General features: G+C 43.7%; 1 protein-coding gene across 5 annotated transcripts in view; it reads right to left on the reverse strand.

Annotated features, from left to right (window-relative positions):
• The window catches only part of atp10a (ATPase phospholipid transporting 10A), a 393032-nt gene that overhangs the window by 138494 nt on the left and 237037 nt on the right, over positions 1 to 17501 (reverse strand). For all 5 annotated transcript variants that reach the window (XM_063054502.1, XM_063054499.1, XM_063054501.1 and 2 more), the window contains 2 exons: positions 13756 to 13960; positions 530 to 615 (listed from right to left, as the gene is read on the reverse strand). In XM_063054502.1, coding sequence (XP_062910572.1) covers positions 530 to 615; positions 13756 to 13960 — 291 coding nt within the window. The remainder of the gene's footprint in view (positions 1 to 529; positions 616 to 13755; positions 13961 to 17501) is intronic.

Genomic DNA, 17501 nt, shown 5'->3' on the forward strand with positions numbered 1-17501 from the left:
GGAGATGGGTGTGCGAGTTGGGCTGCCAGAAGCAGATGTGATAGTGGCATTTAAGAGGCTTAAGATAAACATGTGAATATGAAGGGATAGATTGATATGGATCAATTACAGGCAGAAGAGATGGAGTTAATTTTGCCAAGATGTTTGGCTCAAATGCAGTAGGCAGAGGGATCTATTCCTGCGCTGTACTGTTTTATGTCCTCTGCCCACCACCACGACACCTAGGCTGCATGAACCACACCTCCTATTGCACGTCAGGTGTGCAAGTTTAGTGTTGACCAGCATCTCTTCAACGGAAGTTGCACTGTGACTACATCAGGCTGTGGAAGTCACTCTGGCAGTTACTATAGTCATATGGGACCCAATAAAGTCCAACGGATAGCTGACTCCACAATATTCAGGCAGTGAACTGGTAAGCTTGTGGAGAAGGTAAGACGTTCTTTTTCAATATTTGCGCCACAGGCTCAAACAATGGGAGGAGACAGCCAAAGACGAGAATGGTAAGAATATGAGACTGGATACTACTTACATGTAACCTTGAAATCTGTTCAGATCGTTGTTTGGCTTCTCACATTCTATAACACTGTTAAACTTCATCGGGTCAAATTCAGTCTCCTAAACACACATACAATGGATGCAAGGAAGAAAAAAGTCAATCAAGTTGATTTCAAAGGGAAGTACATGCAAAAGGACAAAATAGTGCACTGGTCAGTTGAATTTATATCTTGAATATGTTCAATAAGATTTCAAAGTAATTTTATTATCAAGGTACATATATGTCAACATATATACAATCCAGAGATTCACTCCTTCCTGATGGCAGCAGTGAAGAGAGAGCATGGACTAGATCATAGCATGTTTGATGATAGACACTGCTTTCTTGTGTTAGCACTCCCTGTAGCTAAGCTTAATGTTAGGGAGGGCTTTACTAGTGAAGGACTGGGCTGTACCCAACACTTTTTATAGGTTTTTCCATTCATGGGCATTAGTGTTTTCATACCAGGCTGTAATGCATCCAGTCAGGATACTCGCCACTGTGCATCACAAGAAGTGTGTCAAAGTTTTAGATGACATGCCAAATCTGCACCGATTTCCCCAAACTGGTGCTCATAAAACAAGTGAAAACACCTGTTTTTGGTTTAAGCTATGCTTAGTAAAATTCTGAGAAGCTGCTATCCAGTTATTTGGAACTCATGACAATCTAGCTCCTGAGCACTCCCTTTAAATTTACCAGGGCCCTGTTTCCCATGCTCCTTTAAAGACACTGAGGCCCTCTTTCCTGCACTCCCTTGAAACATCAATTAAATAGTCCAGAAAGTCTGTCAGCCTGGCACCACCAAAGACCCAAGTGTGACAGGTTACTGGGATTTTGGTGCACTGACTTTATGGAAGACAACTAGTTTCTCCGGAGATCATCATGTTGCTCTCTGGAGTTTATCCATATGGTGCTTCGCTCCTAGTAAGGTCAAGGGGGAGGTTCTAGAAAAGTGCAATCCAACCAAGACTCAACAGCGGAGCTGGCCTCGATCTAACAAGTACACTGACGCCCGTGCATCAGCCTCCCCATGCTAAACACAGTCACGCACAGGCATTCTCCACTTGTGTGGATCCTGGACTGGCCTCTGCAGCCACCTGAAGATCCGGCAATAGGCAATCTCTTTGGAAAGCATCACACTCAACTTGAGTGATCGCATCACTACCAGATTACTAAACACGCAGAGAAGAAAAGGATGGACACCTTTCTGATGGCACTGGTCACAAGTGGTCAAGGTTGAAGATGGAGAAGAGTACATTATAAATTTATAAATTCTTTTTTCAGACTAAGCGGTTTTGTTGTTAGTTCCTAGTTTCTTTGCACATGACTTCAGGGGCTCGGCTTGGTTTTCTGTCAGTTTCCATTTGAAACCATGAGCTTTAACATTCTCTGCACTGATGTTGGAATGTTTGCTGAGCACTTCAAAGTCCATTTCTGCAAATGACAATGCTCCAGCGGGCCACCACCTTGATTTCAGTTATCAGTTCCACGTTTCTGTTCAAAGTGAAGGTGGAAGAATGATCCAAAGCTGAAACCATGGTGAGGAACTACAAATCTAGCTGACCTGCTTTTAGTTTGCTCATCTTAATCACAAGGCACTTCTGATGATTAGGTACCCTCTATGAAAATTGCTTATTTTAATTTACCACGTGGAACAGGGCCCTCCAGCCCAACGAGCCACACCTTCCAGCAGCCCACCTATTTAACACTAGCCTAATCACAGGACAATTCAGAATCACCAATTAAACTACTAACTGGTAGGTCCTTGGACCGTGGGAGGAAACCCAGAGGAAACCCACACACGCATGGGGAGAATGTAGAAACTCCTTACAGACAGTGCCAGAATTGACCTCTGAACCCCTGGAATGCTCCAAGCTGTACTAGCATTGCAGTAACTGCTACACTACCATGATGCCCCAAATTAGTCAGTGTCAAAGGTTATGGGGAAAAGGCAAGAGAACGGAGCTGAGAGAGATGATAAATCAGCCATGATAGAATGGAGGAGCAGAACCAATGGGCCAAATGGCCTAATTCTGCTTCTATGTCTTATGGTCTAATATCACAAATTTAAGGAAAACAGATGGTTACAGTATAAGAGGAGGCCATTTGGCCCAACACTTCTGTGGCAATTCTCTACCAGGGTAAGACCATAAGGAGCAGAACTAGCTCATTTTGGTCATCAAAGCTGCTCTGCCATTTGATCACGGCTGATTTGTTTTCCCTTTCAACTCCATCTTCATGTCTTTTCCCCATAACCTTTGACTCCCTTACTAATTAAGCACCTATTAACCTCCACTTTAAATAAACCCAATGACTTGGCCTCCGCAGCCATCTGTGGCAACGGATTCACACAGACTGACCACCTCCTGGCTCAGGTAACTCAGCATTGGTCAGGGAAGAAATATAAAAGATGGTAAGAGTCCTGCATCCTTCTCAGCTGTGTTTTCAGTTTGAGCAGGAAGCCTCCTTCTCTATGTTTAAACCATTTTAAAGCCAAAAGGTTCATATAGTCCTAACCTGAGTGCTTGATAAGAAAACTCCATTCTTAATAAGAGACCTTGTAATGGCATGTCTTGTGTACTTATTTCCAGAACAATGTGTTCCTGATGTCAATGTTCAGCTGCTGTCTCCAATCTACAGACTGAATAGTCAGATGCCTAGTCTCTGTGGTCACAGTCCAGATCTTGATGTACTGTAAATGTCCTCCGAGCGAAACAGTGAAAGAGGCATTTGTATGGGTCTCTCCTTCAATACAGAGCGTTAGTGAATCAGGCTGATCTTCCTGACCTCAATCTCTTCTGTTTTCATCAAACACTAAAGTTTTTCTGCTTTTATTAGGTCTCTCCGGCTTCAGGGTATCTATCTAGAGGCAATCCCTACAGCCTTACTGTGGCATCATATCAGTCAACGTAAGACTGCACCTACTGATAGGCACTTGTCTGGACTGGTGTGAGAGAGCACAGAATAGCTTGTTCTTATTCTTCTCAGGACAGTCGTTAACAAGTCGTTAAAGCACATCTAAGAGGCATTTACTCTGGTGCCTTCCACCTTGAGCAAAGGCCACATGAAACAATAAAATTAATTTTTTTAATTAAAAAAGTAACCTTCTAATGAAGAGCGATGAGAGACACTGAACCCATGAACACTACCTCACTATTTTTTATTGCATTACTTGCTTAACTATTTAATTATCAGTATGTATAATTACTGTAATTCATGTTTTTTATATTATCATGTATCGTATTGTTCTGTTGCTGCAAAGTCAACAAATTTAACGACATATGCCAATGATATTAAACCTGATTCTGATTCTGTTGTTGAATCCATCAAAGTTTATAGGTCACACATGAACTAGTCTCACAGCATTTAAAGAGCAGGTAAATGAGGAAAGAGGCTGCACTGTATTGATCTATTTATGGCATACAGTTGGGAATGAAGTGGAATGATTAAACGAAAATCTGCCAAGTGTGAGCAAAGCTGCAAAAAGCCACAAGGGAAAACCTTGGCAGTAACAGACTGATTCAGTCCTCAAACTGCACAGGGAATTATTAAGTTACTGATCTCTTCCAGCTCCAATCAAACAACTCTACCCAAATCTTTAGTCTGCCTTTCTATTTCAAAGCTATTAGCCCTACAAATAATCCACAGTATCTCCTGATTTCTAAAGCAGCCCAGAATGAGTAGTGAGTAATGCTTTGGCTCTCATATGGTGTGGGATATTGTCGAAGGTCTCAGATCTGATGCAGGTAAAATGCACCCCATCATGCTAGGGATAACCCCAGAGGCTTCTACAGACCATTACCCACCCAACAGGGAAGCTTGATTCCTGCCCGTAAAAATAGAAGTTCATTTCTGTACAGAATAATAAATGATCAATCCCTCTAAGATATGCTGGGTTTTGCATTTTCATGTGTATTACTGATGAAAGATGCACTATATAAATCATATAGGTCCAGAGTGACATTTCACTCTGGGTACAAAAGTTGAAGGAAAAATCTTCTAAACTTCCATTGTAGATTCTCCCAGTTCAAGTGTGGAGCCCTATATACAGCACGGTTAGGATATACCCTAATAACAATCTCTGTATTGTTCTTGATTCCTCCAATTAATCTGGCTTCTGGCCTATCCCCCTTTTCCTCTCTCACTGGCTCAATAATAATGTCTCATATCAGCTTTTTTTCTTTTATGCGAGATAATACTTTCCCCTCTCCTGCATGCACTCCTTACAAATATTTTCCAATTCCTTGTCTTTCTCTTTTTCATTTTGCACATCTTTTCAGCACATTTATCTCTTTTCATTTTCATAGCCCACCTCTCTCATTCACTGAACTCTTCTCAGTTGCTCCTGGGGGACCGAGATCATGGTAGCTTGAGAACCATATTCCCACGGCCTTAACAGTGATAGAGTTCCTGCTGTCCTTACCTACCACCACATGAGCCCCTGCATCATTCCCTACAACTTCCACCGTCTCCAAAGGGATCCTACCACCAAAGATATCTTTATCTTCCCCCCTACCTCCGCTTTCCACAGGGATTCCCCCCCTGTGACTTCCTTGTCCATTCGTCCCTCCCCATTAATCTCCCTCTCAGCACTTATACCTGCAAGTGGCCAAAGTGCTACACCTGCCCATTCACCTCCTCCCTCACCTTGATTCAGGACCCAAAACAGTCCTTCCAAGCAAGGCAACACTTCACCTGCGAATCTGCTTGGGTTGTCTATTGTGCCCAGTGATTCCAGGGCAATCTCCTCTACATTGGTGAGGGGAGGGAACGTCGACTCAGACCATGAGAGGCCTGCGTCGGGCATTTTCATGCCTCACGAGGCGCAGATTGGAAGACTGTGTGAGACCCTTTGTAAGCTTGGGCTCTATTTCGTCAAGCACCTCCGCTCCATCCACCAAAAGCGGAACTTCCTGGTGGCCAAACATCTTAATTCCGATTCCCATTCCTGTTCTGACACGTTGGTCCATGGTTTTCTCTTGTGCTATGATGAAGCCACCCTCAATGCGGAGGAGCAATGCCTTATATTCCATCTGGGTAATCTCCAACCTGATGGCATAATTATCAATTTCTCCTTCCCATAAAAATTACTTTCCCTTCCCCTCCATTCTTCTTCTATTTCCCCCTCTGGCCTCTTACCCCCGCTCACCTATCACCTTCCCCTCGGTCATCTCCTCCTTCCCTTTCTCTTATGGTCCACTCTCCTCTCCTATCAGATTCCTTCCCCTCCAGCCCTTTACCTTTCCTACCCACCTGGCTTCACCTATCAACAGGAATTCTGCAGATGCTAGAAATTCAAGCAACACACATCAAAGTTGCTGGTGAACGCAGCAGGCCAGGCAGCATCTCTAGGAAGAGGTACAGTTGACGTTTCAGGCCGAGACCCTTCATCAGGACTAACTGAAGGAAGAGCTAGTAAGAAATTTGAAATTGGGAGGGGGAGGGGGAGATCCAAAATGATAGGGGAAGACAGGAGGGGGAGGGATGGAGCCAAGAGCTGGACAGGTGATTGGCAAAGGGGATATGAGAGGATCATGGGACAGGAGGCCCGGGGAGAACGACGGGGGGGGGGAACCTAGAGGACGGGCAAGGGGTATAGTCAGAGGGACAGAGGGAGAAAAAGGAGAGTGAGAGAAAGAATCTGTGTGTAAAAATAAATAACGGATGGGGTACGAGGGGCAGGTGGGGCATTAGCGGAAGTTAGAGAAGTCAATGTTCATGCCATCAGGTTGGAGGCTACCCAGACTTCCGCTAATGCCCCACCTCCCCCTCATACCCCATCCGTTATTTATTTTTACACACACATTCTTTCTCTCACTCTCCTTTTTCTCCCTCTGTCCCTCTGACTATACCCCTTGCCCATCCTCTGGGTTCCCCCCCCCCCCACTTTTGTCTTTCTCCCTGGGCCTCCTGTCCCATGATCCTCTCATACCCCCTTTGCCAATCACCTGTCCAGCTCTTGGCTTCATCCCTGCCCCTCCTGTCTTCTCCTATCATTTCGGATCTCCCCCTCCCCCTCCCACTTTCATATCTCTTACTAACTCTTCCTTCAGTTAGTCCTGACGAAGGGTCTCGGCCTGAAACGTCGACTGTACCTCTTCCCAGAGATGCTGCCTGGCCTGCTGCGTTCACCAGCAACTTTGATGTGGGTGGCTTCACCTATCACTTTCTAGCTATCTTCCTTCCCCTCCCTCACCTTCCTTTCCAGTCCCGAAGAAGGCTCCTGGCCCGAAACATTGCCTGTTTATTCACTTCTATGGATGCCGCCTGGCCTACTGAGTTCCTCCAGCATTCATCTGGTTTCACTAAAGATTGGAACAATAAACGATTTCTTTTAGCTGTTGATAAAAACAGCAGTTGTATCAGGAGAATGTGTGACAGCGAAGAAACGCATATAAAACATTCCTCAATTTACAATAGGGTTGCATTCCTGGAGAAGATTTTAAACAAAATTCTTTAAATCAATTCCTCTGAGTGAAATGCCATATGGGTGCTTTGAGTCAATCTGTCCCTATGGACCCTGAGCTGGATAATATATTGTATGGCAACAGATAGATTTGCAAAACAATAAACAATAAAAGATAAATGGTGTTGTAGTAAAAATTTCTAGATGAAGTTGTAAATGGAAGGCTTTCCAAGTAACTCAGAAGAAAATCTACATTGGCACAATCACCAAAATTTGGAACAAGTAACTATATAAAACTTCAAACACACCTCTACACCCTTCATGGGTAAAACAATACCATGACTTAGCCAGGGCAGAAACAGTATGATGGTACAGATGAATGAGTGGCTGAAGAAGTGATGCGGGGGGCAGAGTTTAGATTTCTCAATCATTGCGCTCTCCTCTGGAGAAGTTATGACCTGTACTAAAAGGACCGGTTACACCTGAACCCGAGGGGGTACCAATATCCTTGCTGGCAAGTTTGCCAGAGCTGTGAGAAGGGTTTAAGTTAATTTGGCAGGGATACGGGAACCGGAGTGATAGGGCTGAGGACTGGGCACTTGGTGTACAAGCTGATTCATTGTGTAGTTAGACTGTAAAGAAAGACAGGCAGAAAATACAGTAAAACTGCAGTCAGTGGGATGGATTGAAGAACAACAAAATTGAAAAGGATGATGAATACAGGACAGCATAAGGAATAAGGCAGATGATCTTATAGCACAGTTAGATATTGTCAGGTATGACTTTGTGGGCATCACTAAGTTGTGGCTGAAAGATCATAGTTGGGAGATGAACATTTTAGGATACACTTCATCTCGAAAGGACAGGCAGATAGGCAGAGGGGTGGGGTGGCACTGTTTGTAAAAGTGAACTCAAATCCTTAGAAAGAGGTGACATAGGATTGGAAGATGTAGAATCCTTATGGGTAGAGTTCAGAAACTGCAAGGGTGAAAAGACCCTGATAGGAGTTATATACAGGCCTCTGAATAGTCATCAGGATGTGGAATACACTGTAAATTTCAATGGGAAATAGAAAAGGCATGTAATAAGGGCAATGTTACAACAGTCAGGGGTACTTCAATATACAGGTAGATTGGGAAAATCAGAAGGTATTGGATCTCTTCTGACAGGAATTGGTAGAATGCTTACGAGATGGCTTTTTAGAGCAGCTTATGGTTGAGCCCATTAGGGGTAAAGGCAATTCTGGATTGAGTGTTGTGAAATGAACCAGATTGTATAAGGGAGCTTCAGGTAAGGGAATACTTAGGAGGTAGGGTTGATAGAATTCACCCTGTCATTTGAGAGGGAGAAAATAAAGTCAGAATTACAATGGAATAAAGGGAATTACAGAGGCACGAGAGAGGAGCTGGCCAAAGTTCACCGAAGTGGACACTAGGAGGGATGATGACAGAACAGATATTTTACATCAGTCTTCACTGTGGAAGATACTAGCAGTACGCCAGAAATTCAAATGTAACAGGGCATAAGTAAGTGTAGTTTTTATTACTAAGGAGAAGGTGGTGGAAAGCTGAAAGGTCTGAAGGTAGATAAGTCATTTGGACCAGATGGACTACACCTCCAAGGTTCTCAAAGAGGTAGCTGAAGAAATTGTGGCGGGAGTAGTAATAATCTTTCAAGAATCGCCAGGTTCTGGGATAGATCCAGGGGACGGGAAATTGTAAATGCCACTGCATTTTTTAAGAAGGGAGGGAGGCAGAAGAAAGGAAATTATATGTCAGTTAGCCTGACACCAGTGGCTGGGCAGATGTTGGAATCTATAATTGGGGATGAGATTTCAGGGTACCTGAGTTGCATGATGAAGTAGGACAAAGTCAGTATGGTTTCCTTAAGGAGAAATCTTGCCTGACAAATATGTTGGAACTTATAAGGAAAAAACAGGCAGGGTAGACAAAGAGTCAGCAGATGTTGTTTACTTGGATTTGCAGAAGACCTTTGACAAAATGCCACACATGAGGCTGCTTAACAAGATAAGAACCCATGATCATACAGGAAAGATATTAGCATGGATAGAAGATTGGCTGACTGTCAGCAGACAGCAGTGGGAATAAAAGGGGCCTATTCTGGTTGGCTGTTAGTGTGGTGTGCCATGGGGTTGGCATTGGGACCGCTTCTTTTTACGTTATATGTCAACGGTTTGGATCATGGAGCCGATGGCATTGTGGCAGATGATACAAAAATGTGTGGAGGGTAGGCAGTGTTGAGGAAGCAGGGAGTATGCACAAGGACTTGGACAGATTGGGAGAATGGGCAAGGAAATGGCAGGTGAAATATAGTGCAGGGATCAAGCACTTTGGTAGAAGGAATAATGGTGTAGAATATTTTCTAAGTAAGGTGAGAATGAAAAAAATCTGAATTGCAAAGGGACTTGGGATTCCTTGTGTAGGATTCCCTAAATATTAACTTGCAGATTGAGTTGGTGGTAAGGAAGGCAAATACAACATCAGCATTCATTTCGAGAGGGTTAGGATATAAGAGCAAGGATGTGATGCAGAGGCTTTGCAAGGTATGAGTCAGACTGCACCTGAGCAGTTTTGGGCCTCTTATCTAAGAAAAGACGTGTTGGCATTTGAGAGGCTCCAGAGGTTGTTCACGAGAATAATTCCAGGAATGAAAGGGTTAACATATGAGGAGCACTTGATTGCTCTGGGCAGGTGCTCACTAGAGTTTAGAAGAATGAGGGGTATCTCATTGAAACCTACTGAATATTCAAAGGTTGGATGTAGAGAGAATGTTTCGTATAGTGGGTAAGTCTAGGACCAGAGTATAGAGACATCCATTTAGAACAGAGGTGATAAGGAATGTCTTTGGCTAGAGGGTAGTGAATCTGTGGAATTCATTACCATAGATGGCTGTGAAGTTAATTTTGTACATTTAACGCAGAGGATGTTAGGTTCTTGGTTAGTCAGGGCTTCAAAGGTTACAGAGAGAAGGCAGGAGAATGGGGTTGAGAAGGATAATAATAGAATGTAGTGGAAAGGCAGAGCAGATTCGATGGGCTGAGTGGCCTAATTCTGCTCCTATATCTTATGGTCTTGAAAAAACATTCAGTGAGCAGCAGTTCTGTGGGAGATAATGAGAGGGTCAGTGGAGAATGGCCAGACTGATTCAAGCTGACCGGAAGGCGACAGTAACTCATCTAACTATGAGTTACAACAGTAGTGGGCAGAAGAGCATCTCTGAATGCACAACACATCGAACCTTGAAGTGGATGGGCTACAGCAGCAGAAGACCACAAACATACACTGAGGGGCTCCTATGACAAGCTAATAAACCAAGCGGGAGTCACAAGATTGGGCAGAAAGTGGGCTACCAACTCAGCCATAGACCTAGCAGTGAACTCTCTGCAATTGAGAGACATCATTGGCAACCTATGCCTGGGATGGCAAGGCCTCGGCTCGGCACACTTCCGACAATGGGAGAGTGCAAGTGCAAGGGACAGGCGTGATTGGGTCCAGCGAGAGGTACGGAACTATGAGGACAAAAAGCCATTATCGAAGGCAGTGCAGTTGAGGTCACAGGGCGCCTGGATGAAATGGGATTTTCCCAAGCGCAAGATCACTTGGGCAGAGCTTTGGAGACTGGAACCCTTTTACATTTCTTTCCTCCTATGGTCTGTGTATGACACTCTCCCTACACCAGCACAGCTGCATACATGGGGGCTGAGGGAAGACCCTAACTGCAAGCTTTGTGGTCAGCGGCGTTCACTGGCACATATACCATCAGGATGCAAAACAGTTTTAACTCAAGGACGGGACGGGTGGCGCCACAACAAGGTCCTGCTGTCCCTTGCTGACACACCGGAGCGGGAGAGGTGTACAAAGTGACCAGCTGGCAGGGAGCCAAACAGGGCAGTCACTTTAATCAAGGAAGAGGGCCGCGGCAGTCATATCAAAGAGGCCTAAATCCAGTCTGCTGCAAACTGCCAAATCGTGGAAGAGGAGGGTCGATGTGGGGAGGAAGCCACCGTTCCCGGAGGTCATACAAACCACACATTGTACTGTGGTCCACCGAAGACAAGAAAATCATTCTGGAGGAGCTCACAGTACCATGGGAGGAAGGATGCAAGGAGGTTCATGAGAGGAAGGCCCTGAAGTACCAGTCCTTATTCCAGGAGTGCAGGAACAAAGGATGGCAGACAAGGCTATTCCACATGGAGATCAGCTGTAGAGGATCCCCAGCAAGATCAGGATGGAGTTTGCTGCCTGTGCTGGGCCTTGATAAAAAGAGCAAGAACCAAGCAGCTCGCAGGATGGGGGAGGAAGCAGAAAGAGCCTCTTGCTGGATATGGAGCGGATGAGGGAAGTTGAGCTGGAAGTCAAGAGCAGATGGGCAGTGACCTGGCCACCACTGCTGACCCACCAACTGGAGAGTGTAGTGGTTAAGGATTGAAACACTCTAGGAAGGTTGGGCAGCTCCTGACGACATCTGCTCCTGGCCAAGGGATACCGTTACCTCATCAGGTAACTGTAGAGAGCACCCCAGTGTATGATGCAAATGTCCACTTTATTAGTTAGAGGAGGTACATAACAAAGTAGCTACTGTGCATTTAGCAATCAGTAATGTTTTCAATTGGTATTAATTGTTCTAAAGTAAAAAGGTCCTACCCACGTTAGCAAGTTTCAAGCTTTGCAGATCAATAACCTATCAAACTTTCATTGTGCTGAGTCAGATAAAATTCTGATCCAACCTGTAATGAGGAATTCAAATGCACTCAGTGGGCATAAAATCTTGTCTTGGTTTCCTCCGCTCGAAGAGGACGACAGTTTGTCCTTAAAAAAAACCTCTATGTATTAACTGGATAAGTCAAAGATCTTATTTAGCAGCAGATAGAAGAGTAAAAAGTATACAAGAGTTCTTGCAGATGTTGAAAAATTCACATGGAGAGGACAAGGGTTAGGGAACGGTGTGAATTGTGAGTGGGGAATGGTGAAATGTTTCTTGAACTACTGATGAATTTTACTGGGACTCCCAAAAGACAAAAGCAGAATAATAGTTCTGACGAGAGTTAAATACAGTATATAAGGTGAAGGCTCCAAGAACAAATACTTGCTTTCAATTAACAAGTGAGGCCAATAACATCCCAAGTGAGCAAATAGGCCCTCGTCTGAAGAAGAAGGAAACTTAGAAATAGATCTAAACAGAATTATCTGTGGACAGTGACCAATAAGCTTATCTGGTAATATTAAGTATTAATTGAACAGGCTGACTTTTAATAAAAATATTGGAATCTCACGTCAAGAATGTACTGCCAATAATGGACAATACTAAAATTTGCTTTTATTTGTAATCTAGCAAACAATTAGGGGATTTGTTGCAATCAAATCATGGTTTCTAATATCCATACTGTAACATCTTTAGGAAAGAAGCTACAGTTGGAAAAGATATCAGCAAATAAAGAAAAGAGGCTTCATTTGGAAATGTACTGGAGGAATGAGCCTTTAAATTGCATTTGTGAGAACTGAAGGTTGGGCTTCAATGTAAATTGTCAATGTGAGATGCTGTAATCAATGTTGTCTCTCTCATGTGGAAACCTTCCATTCAACAGTAGTCTTGATTAAGTGAAGGGAGCATAAGACAGAAGAACAGAATTAGGCCATTCAGCCCATTGCTCCGCATTCCATCATGGCTGATTTATTATCCCTCTCAACCCCATTCTCATGCCTTCTTTCTGTAATCTTCTGGAAACCAGTCAAAAACCTGTCTACCTCCGCTATAAATAAAGCCAATGCATGGCCTTCCCTGCTAACTGTAGCAATAAATTCCATCTGCTAAAACTCCATCTCTTTCAGATTCTGCATTACCTACTGGGTGTAATTTTCATTATTTTTTACTTTAAATTTCTGATTATTTCATATTCCTGTATATAACTTTACAAACCAAAGTCTAATATTGTACATTGCTCTTTTTGCTTAGAAATGCAAAGAACTGGAGCCATTTGAAGAAAGGAACAAGAAAGGGTGAAAGGGTAAGAGCATGCTTTTAAGGTGAGGGAGGCTAAGATCAAAGGAGCTATGCAAGGTATGTCTTTTTTACAGAGTGAGTGGTAAGATGTCTGGGATGTGCTGCCAGGAGTGGTAGTGGAGGCAGAAATGACAGATGCATTTAAGTGGCTCTGACATAGGCACGTGAATGTGCACAGAATGGTGGGATGTGGACATTGTATCAAGGATTAGGTTCATCATCATCATGTGTCTTAATGATGTGGGCGACCATGGTATCAATAACCGTGATTGTGCTTGGCACATTTTTCTACAGAAGTGGTTTGCCACTGCCTTCTTCTGGGCAATATCTTTACAAGATGGGTGACCCTGGCCATTATCAAAACTCTTCAGGGATTGCCTGCCTAGCGCCAGTGGTTACGTAACCAGGACTTATGATATGCACTAGCTGCTCAAATGATCATCCACCACCTGTGCCCATGTCTTCACGTGACCCTGATCGGGTGGGTTAAGCAGATGCTACACCTTGCCCAAGGGTGACCTGCAGGCTAGCGAAGGAAAGGTGCGCCTGATATCTCCTTTCATAGAAACATATCTCCACCCCACCACCCAGGGATTAGTTTAGAAATATATTCAATTACTGGTTTAAATTAGTTTGGCACAACATTGTGGGCTGAAGGGCCTGTTTCTATCCTATGTTCAATGAGAATGGGATCAATTGGAATGCTCTTTCTAAGTTATTGTACAACACAATGAACCAAATAGCCTCTGAGAATTGATGGCAAAGAAGTCAAAATTGTTGTAAAGTTGCTTACCAGCTCTGTAAGCCCCTTAATAACCTGTCGCTGCTTGAGGTTGGTCTCTCCATCGAGATTAGCCGTTTCAATGTGGCAGAGACCGTCAGGATCACTGGAATACAACAGCAGGATGTCGGCAGGGATGATTTCATTGCATCGCAGGCGAACAAAATCCCCAACTTGAACTTCTTTCCAATATTTTTCCACGTACTTTTTCTCATTCCTAGAAAGAAGCATATACACAGTGGGTATATAGTCTCAGGTAAAAATCTACATTTCAATAAATGCCCAACAAGGCAAAGATAACATTTTAAATCATAGACCATAAGACCATAGGTGCAGAATTAGGCCATTCAATCAATCGAGTCTGCTCCAACATTCTATCATGGCTGATTTATTATCCCTCTCAACCCATTCTCCTGACTTCCCCTCATAACTTTTGACACTCTTACTAATCAAGAACTTATCAACTTTGGCTTTAAATATACCCAATGACTTGGCTTCCACAGCTGTCTGTGGCAATGAATTTCACAGATTCCCCACCCTCTGGCTGAAATATTTCCTTCTCGTCCCTGCTTTAAAGTGACATCCTTCTATTCTGAGGCTATGCCCTCTGGTCTTAATCTCCCCTACTACAGGAAACATCCTCTCCACATCCACTCTATCTATGAGATCCCCTCTTATTCTTCCAAACTCCAGTGTGTACAGGCCCAGAGCTTCAAACAGTTTCTCACACATTAACCCTTTCATTCCCAGAATCATTCTTGTGAACCTCCTCAGGATCCTCTGCAATGCCAGCACACTCCTTCTTAGATAATAGCCCAAAACTGCTCACAATACTTCCAAGTGCTCTCTGACCAATGTCATAAAAAGTGTCCCCTTTATTGGAAATAGGTGTTGTAAGAATACATGTGAGTACAAGAAAAAGGAACAGTATTCAGTCAAATGGCCGCTAGAGCTTGATCTAGGCCTCAATTCCATTTTCCCCCCTTTTGACATAATTCTTTGGTAATTTTATAGATCAAAAATCTGGTCTGTCTCAGCTCTGAAAATACTCAATGACTAATGAATTGTCTTGGCCCAAAACCTCAAGTAATTCCCCTCCATTGATGCTACCTGACTTGCTGAGTTCCTCTAGCACTTTGTGTTGCTCAGGGTCTCCACCCACATGAAGGGGTACAGAATTCCTAAGTTTTACAACACTCTGAAGAAACAGAATCATCTAATATCATAAACACCTTTGCTCTACCAAGCAGGAATCCTGGTAACCAACCATTTTAATACAACTGCCACTTCAAATACAAGGATGAGACCACTGTCAGGTTGCACGAGCTACACCTCATATTCTGACCGGATAGCCTCCAAACTGACAGCGTGAACATTGATTTCTTTAGCTTCAGGTAATTTCTCCCCAAACCCTTTCTCCCTCTTTCCATTCCCCATTCTGGCTCCCCTCTTGCCCCTTCTCTTCTAGTCATCTCCCTTTGGTTTCCATCCTCCTTCCCATGGTCCACTCTCCTCTCCTATTAGATTCCTTCTTCTTCAGCCCTTTGCCTTTTCCACCTACCACCTCCCAGCTTCTCACTTCACACCCCCTCTCCTCCCCACCTGGCTTCACCTATCACCTTCTAGCTTGTACTCCATCACCTCCCTCGACCTTCTTAATCTTCTCCCTTCTTTTTCAGACCCGATGTAGGGCCTCAGCCCAAAGTGTCAGTTCTTTATTCCTCTCCATAGATGCTGCCTGACCTGCTGAATTCCCCAGCATTTTGTGTCTGATCCTTTTATACCTTCTTAAATGAACACACAATTTTGGATTTGATATGAGGCCATACATTGCATCGAGTGTCATAGATTCATAGAAAAGTACAGCATAGAAACAGGCCCTTCAGCCCATCTAGTCCATGTTGCACCATTTAAAGTGCCCCCTCCAATTGACCTGCACTGGGACCATAGCCCTCCATACCCTTACCGTCCATGTACCAATCCAAACTTCTCTTAGACATTGAAATTGAGTTTGCATGCCAGTTGTGCTGGCAGCTTGTTTCACACGCTCACAACACGCTGAGTAAAAATGTTTCCCCTCATGTTGCCCTTAAACTTTTCACCTTTCACCCTTAACCCATGACCTCTGGTTGTAGTTCCACCCAGACTCGGTGGAAAAAGCCTGCTTGCACTTACCCTTTCTGTACCTTTCATAATTTTGTATACTTGTATCAAATCTCCCCTCAATCTTCTACTGTTCCAAGGAATAAAGTCCTAACCTATTTAATCTTTCCTTCTACGTTACTCAGATCCTCCAGTCCCAGCAAAATCCTTGTAAGTTTTCTCTGTACTCTTTCAACCTTATTTACATCTTTCCTGTAGGTAGGTGACCAAATCTGCACACAACACTCCAAATTAGGCCTCACTAACATCTTATACAACTTCAATATAATCTCCTATCTCCTCTACTCAATACTTTGATTTATGAAGGCCATTGTATCTCTACTTATTTGACTTGAAATAATACCATACAATGTTATATACACATTAATATAAATATGTTAAACTCTTTGGCTTCAATTTCACATGAAACGATTCGTTATTAGAATCAGAATCAGGTTTACTATCACAGGCATGTGACGTGAAATTTGTTAACTTAGCAGCAGCAGTTCAATGCAATAGTGTCCAAAGCTTCAATGTCCATTTAGGAATCCGATGGCAGAAGAGAAGCTGTTCCTGAATCGCTGAGTGTGTGCTTTCAGGCTTCTGTACCTCCTACCTGATGGTAACAGTGAGAAAAGGGCATGCCCTGGGTGCTGGAGGTCCTTAATAATGGACGCTGCCTTTCTGAGACACCGCTCCCTGAAGACGTCCTGGGTACTTTGTAGGCTAGTACTCAAGATGGAGCTGACTAGATTTACAACCTTCTGCAGCTTCTTTCAGTTCTGTGCAGTAGCCCCTCCATACCAGACAGTGATGCAGCCTGTCAGAATGCTCTCTAAGGTACAATTATATAAGTTTTTGAGTGTATTTGTTGACATGCCAAATCTCTTAAAACTCCTAATAAAGTATAGCTGCTGTCTTGGCTTCTTTATAACTACATCACTATGTTGGAACCAGGTTAGATCCTCAGATCTTGACACCCAGAAACTTGAAACTGCTCAGTCTCTCCACTTTTAATCCCTCTATGAGGATTGGTATGTGCTCCTTTGTCTTACCCTTCCTGAAGTCCACAATCAGCTTTTTCGTCATGCTGACGTTGAGTGCCAGGTTGTTGCTGTGGCACCATTCCACTAGTTGGCATATCTCACTCCTGTACACCCTCTCATCACCACCTGAGATTCTACCAACAATGGTTGCATCATCAGAAAACTTACAGATGGTATTTGAGCTAAGCCTGGCCACACAGTCATGTGTATATAGAGAGTAGAGCAGTGGGCTAAGCACACACCCCTGAGGTTCGCCAGTGTTGATCGTCAGCGAGGAGGATATGTTATCACCAATCCGCACAGACTGTGGTCTTCCAGTTAGGAAGTAGAGGATCCAATTGCAGAGGAAGGTACAGTGGCCCAGGGTCTGCAACTTCTCAATTAGGAATGTGGGAATGATGGTATTAAATACTGAGCTATATTCGATGAACGGCATCCTGACATAGGTGATTGTGCCGTCCAGGTAGTCTAAAGCCCTGTGGCGAGCCATTGAGATTGTGTCTGCCGTTGGCCTGTTGTGGTGATAGGCAAATTGCAGTGGGTCCAGGTCCTTGCTGGGTCAGGAGTTCA

Source organism: Mobula hypostoma, chromosome 7 (genome assembly GCF_963921235.1).
Source record: "Mobula hypostoma chromosome 7, sMobHyp1.1, whole genome shotgun sequence".
In the NCBI taxonomy this organism is placed as follows: domain Eukaryota; kingdom Metazoa; phylum Chordata; class Chondrichthyes; order Myliobatiformes; family Myliobatidae; genus Mobula; species Mobula hypostoma.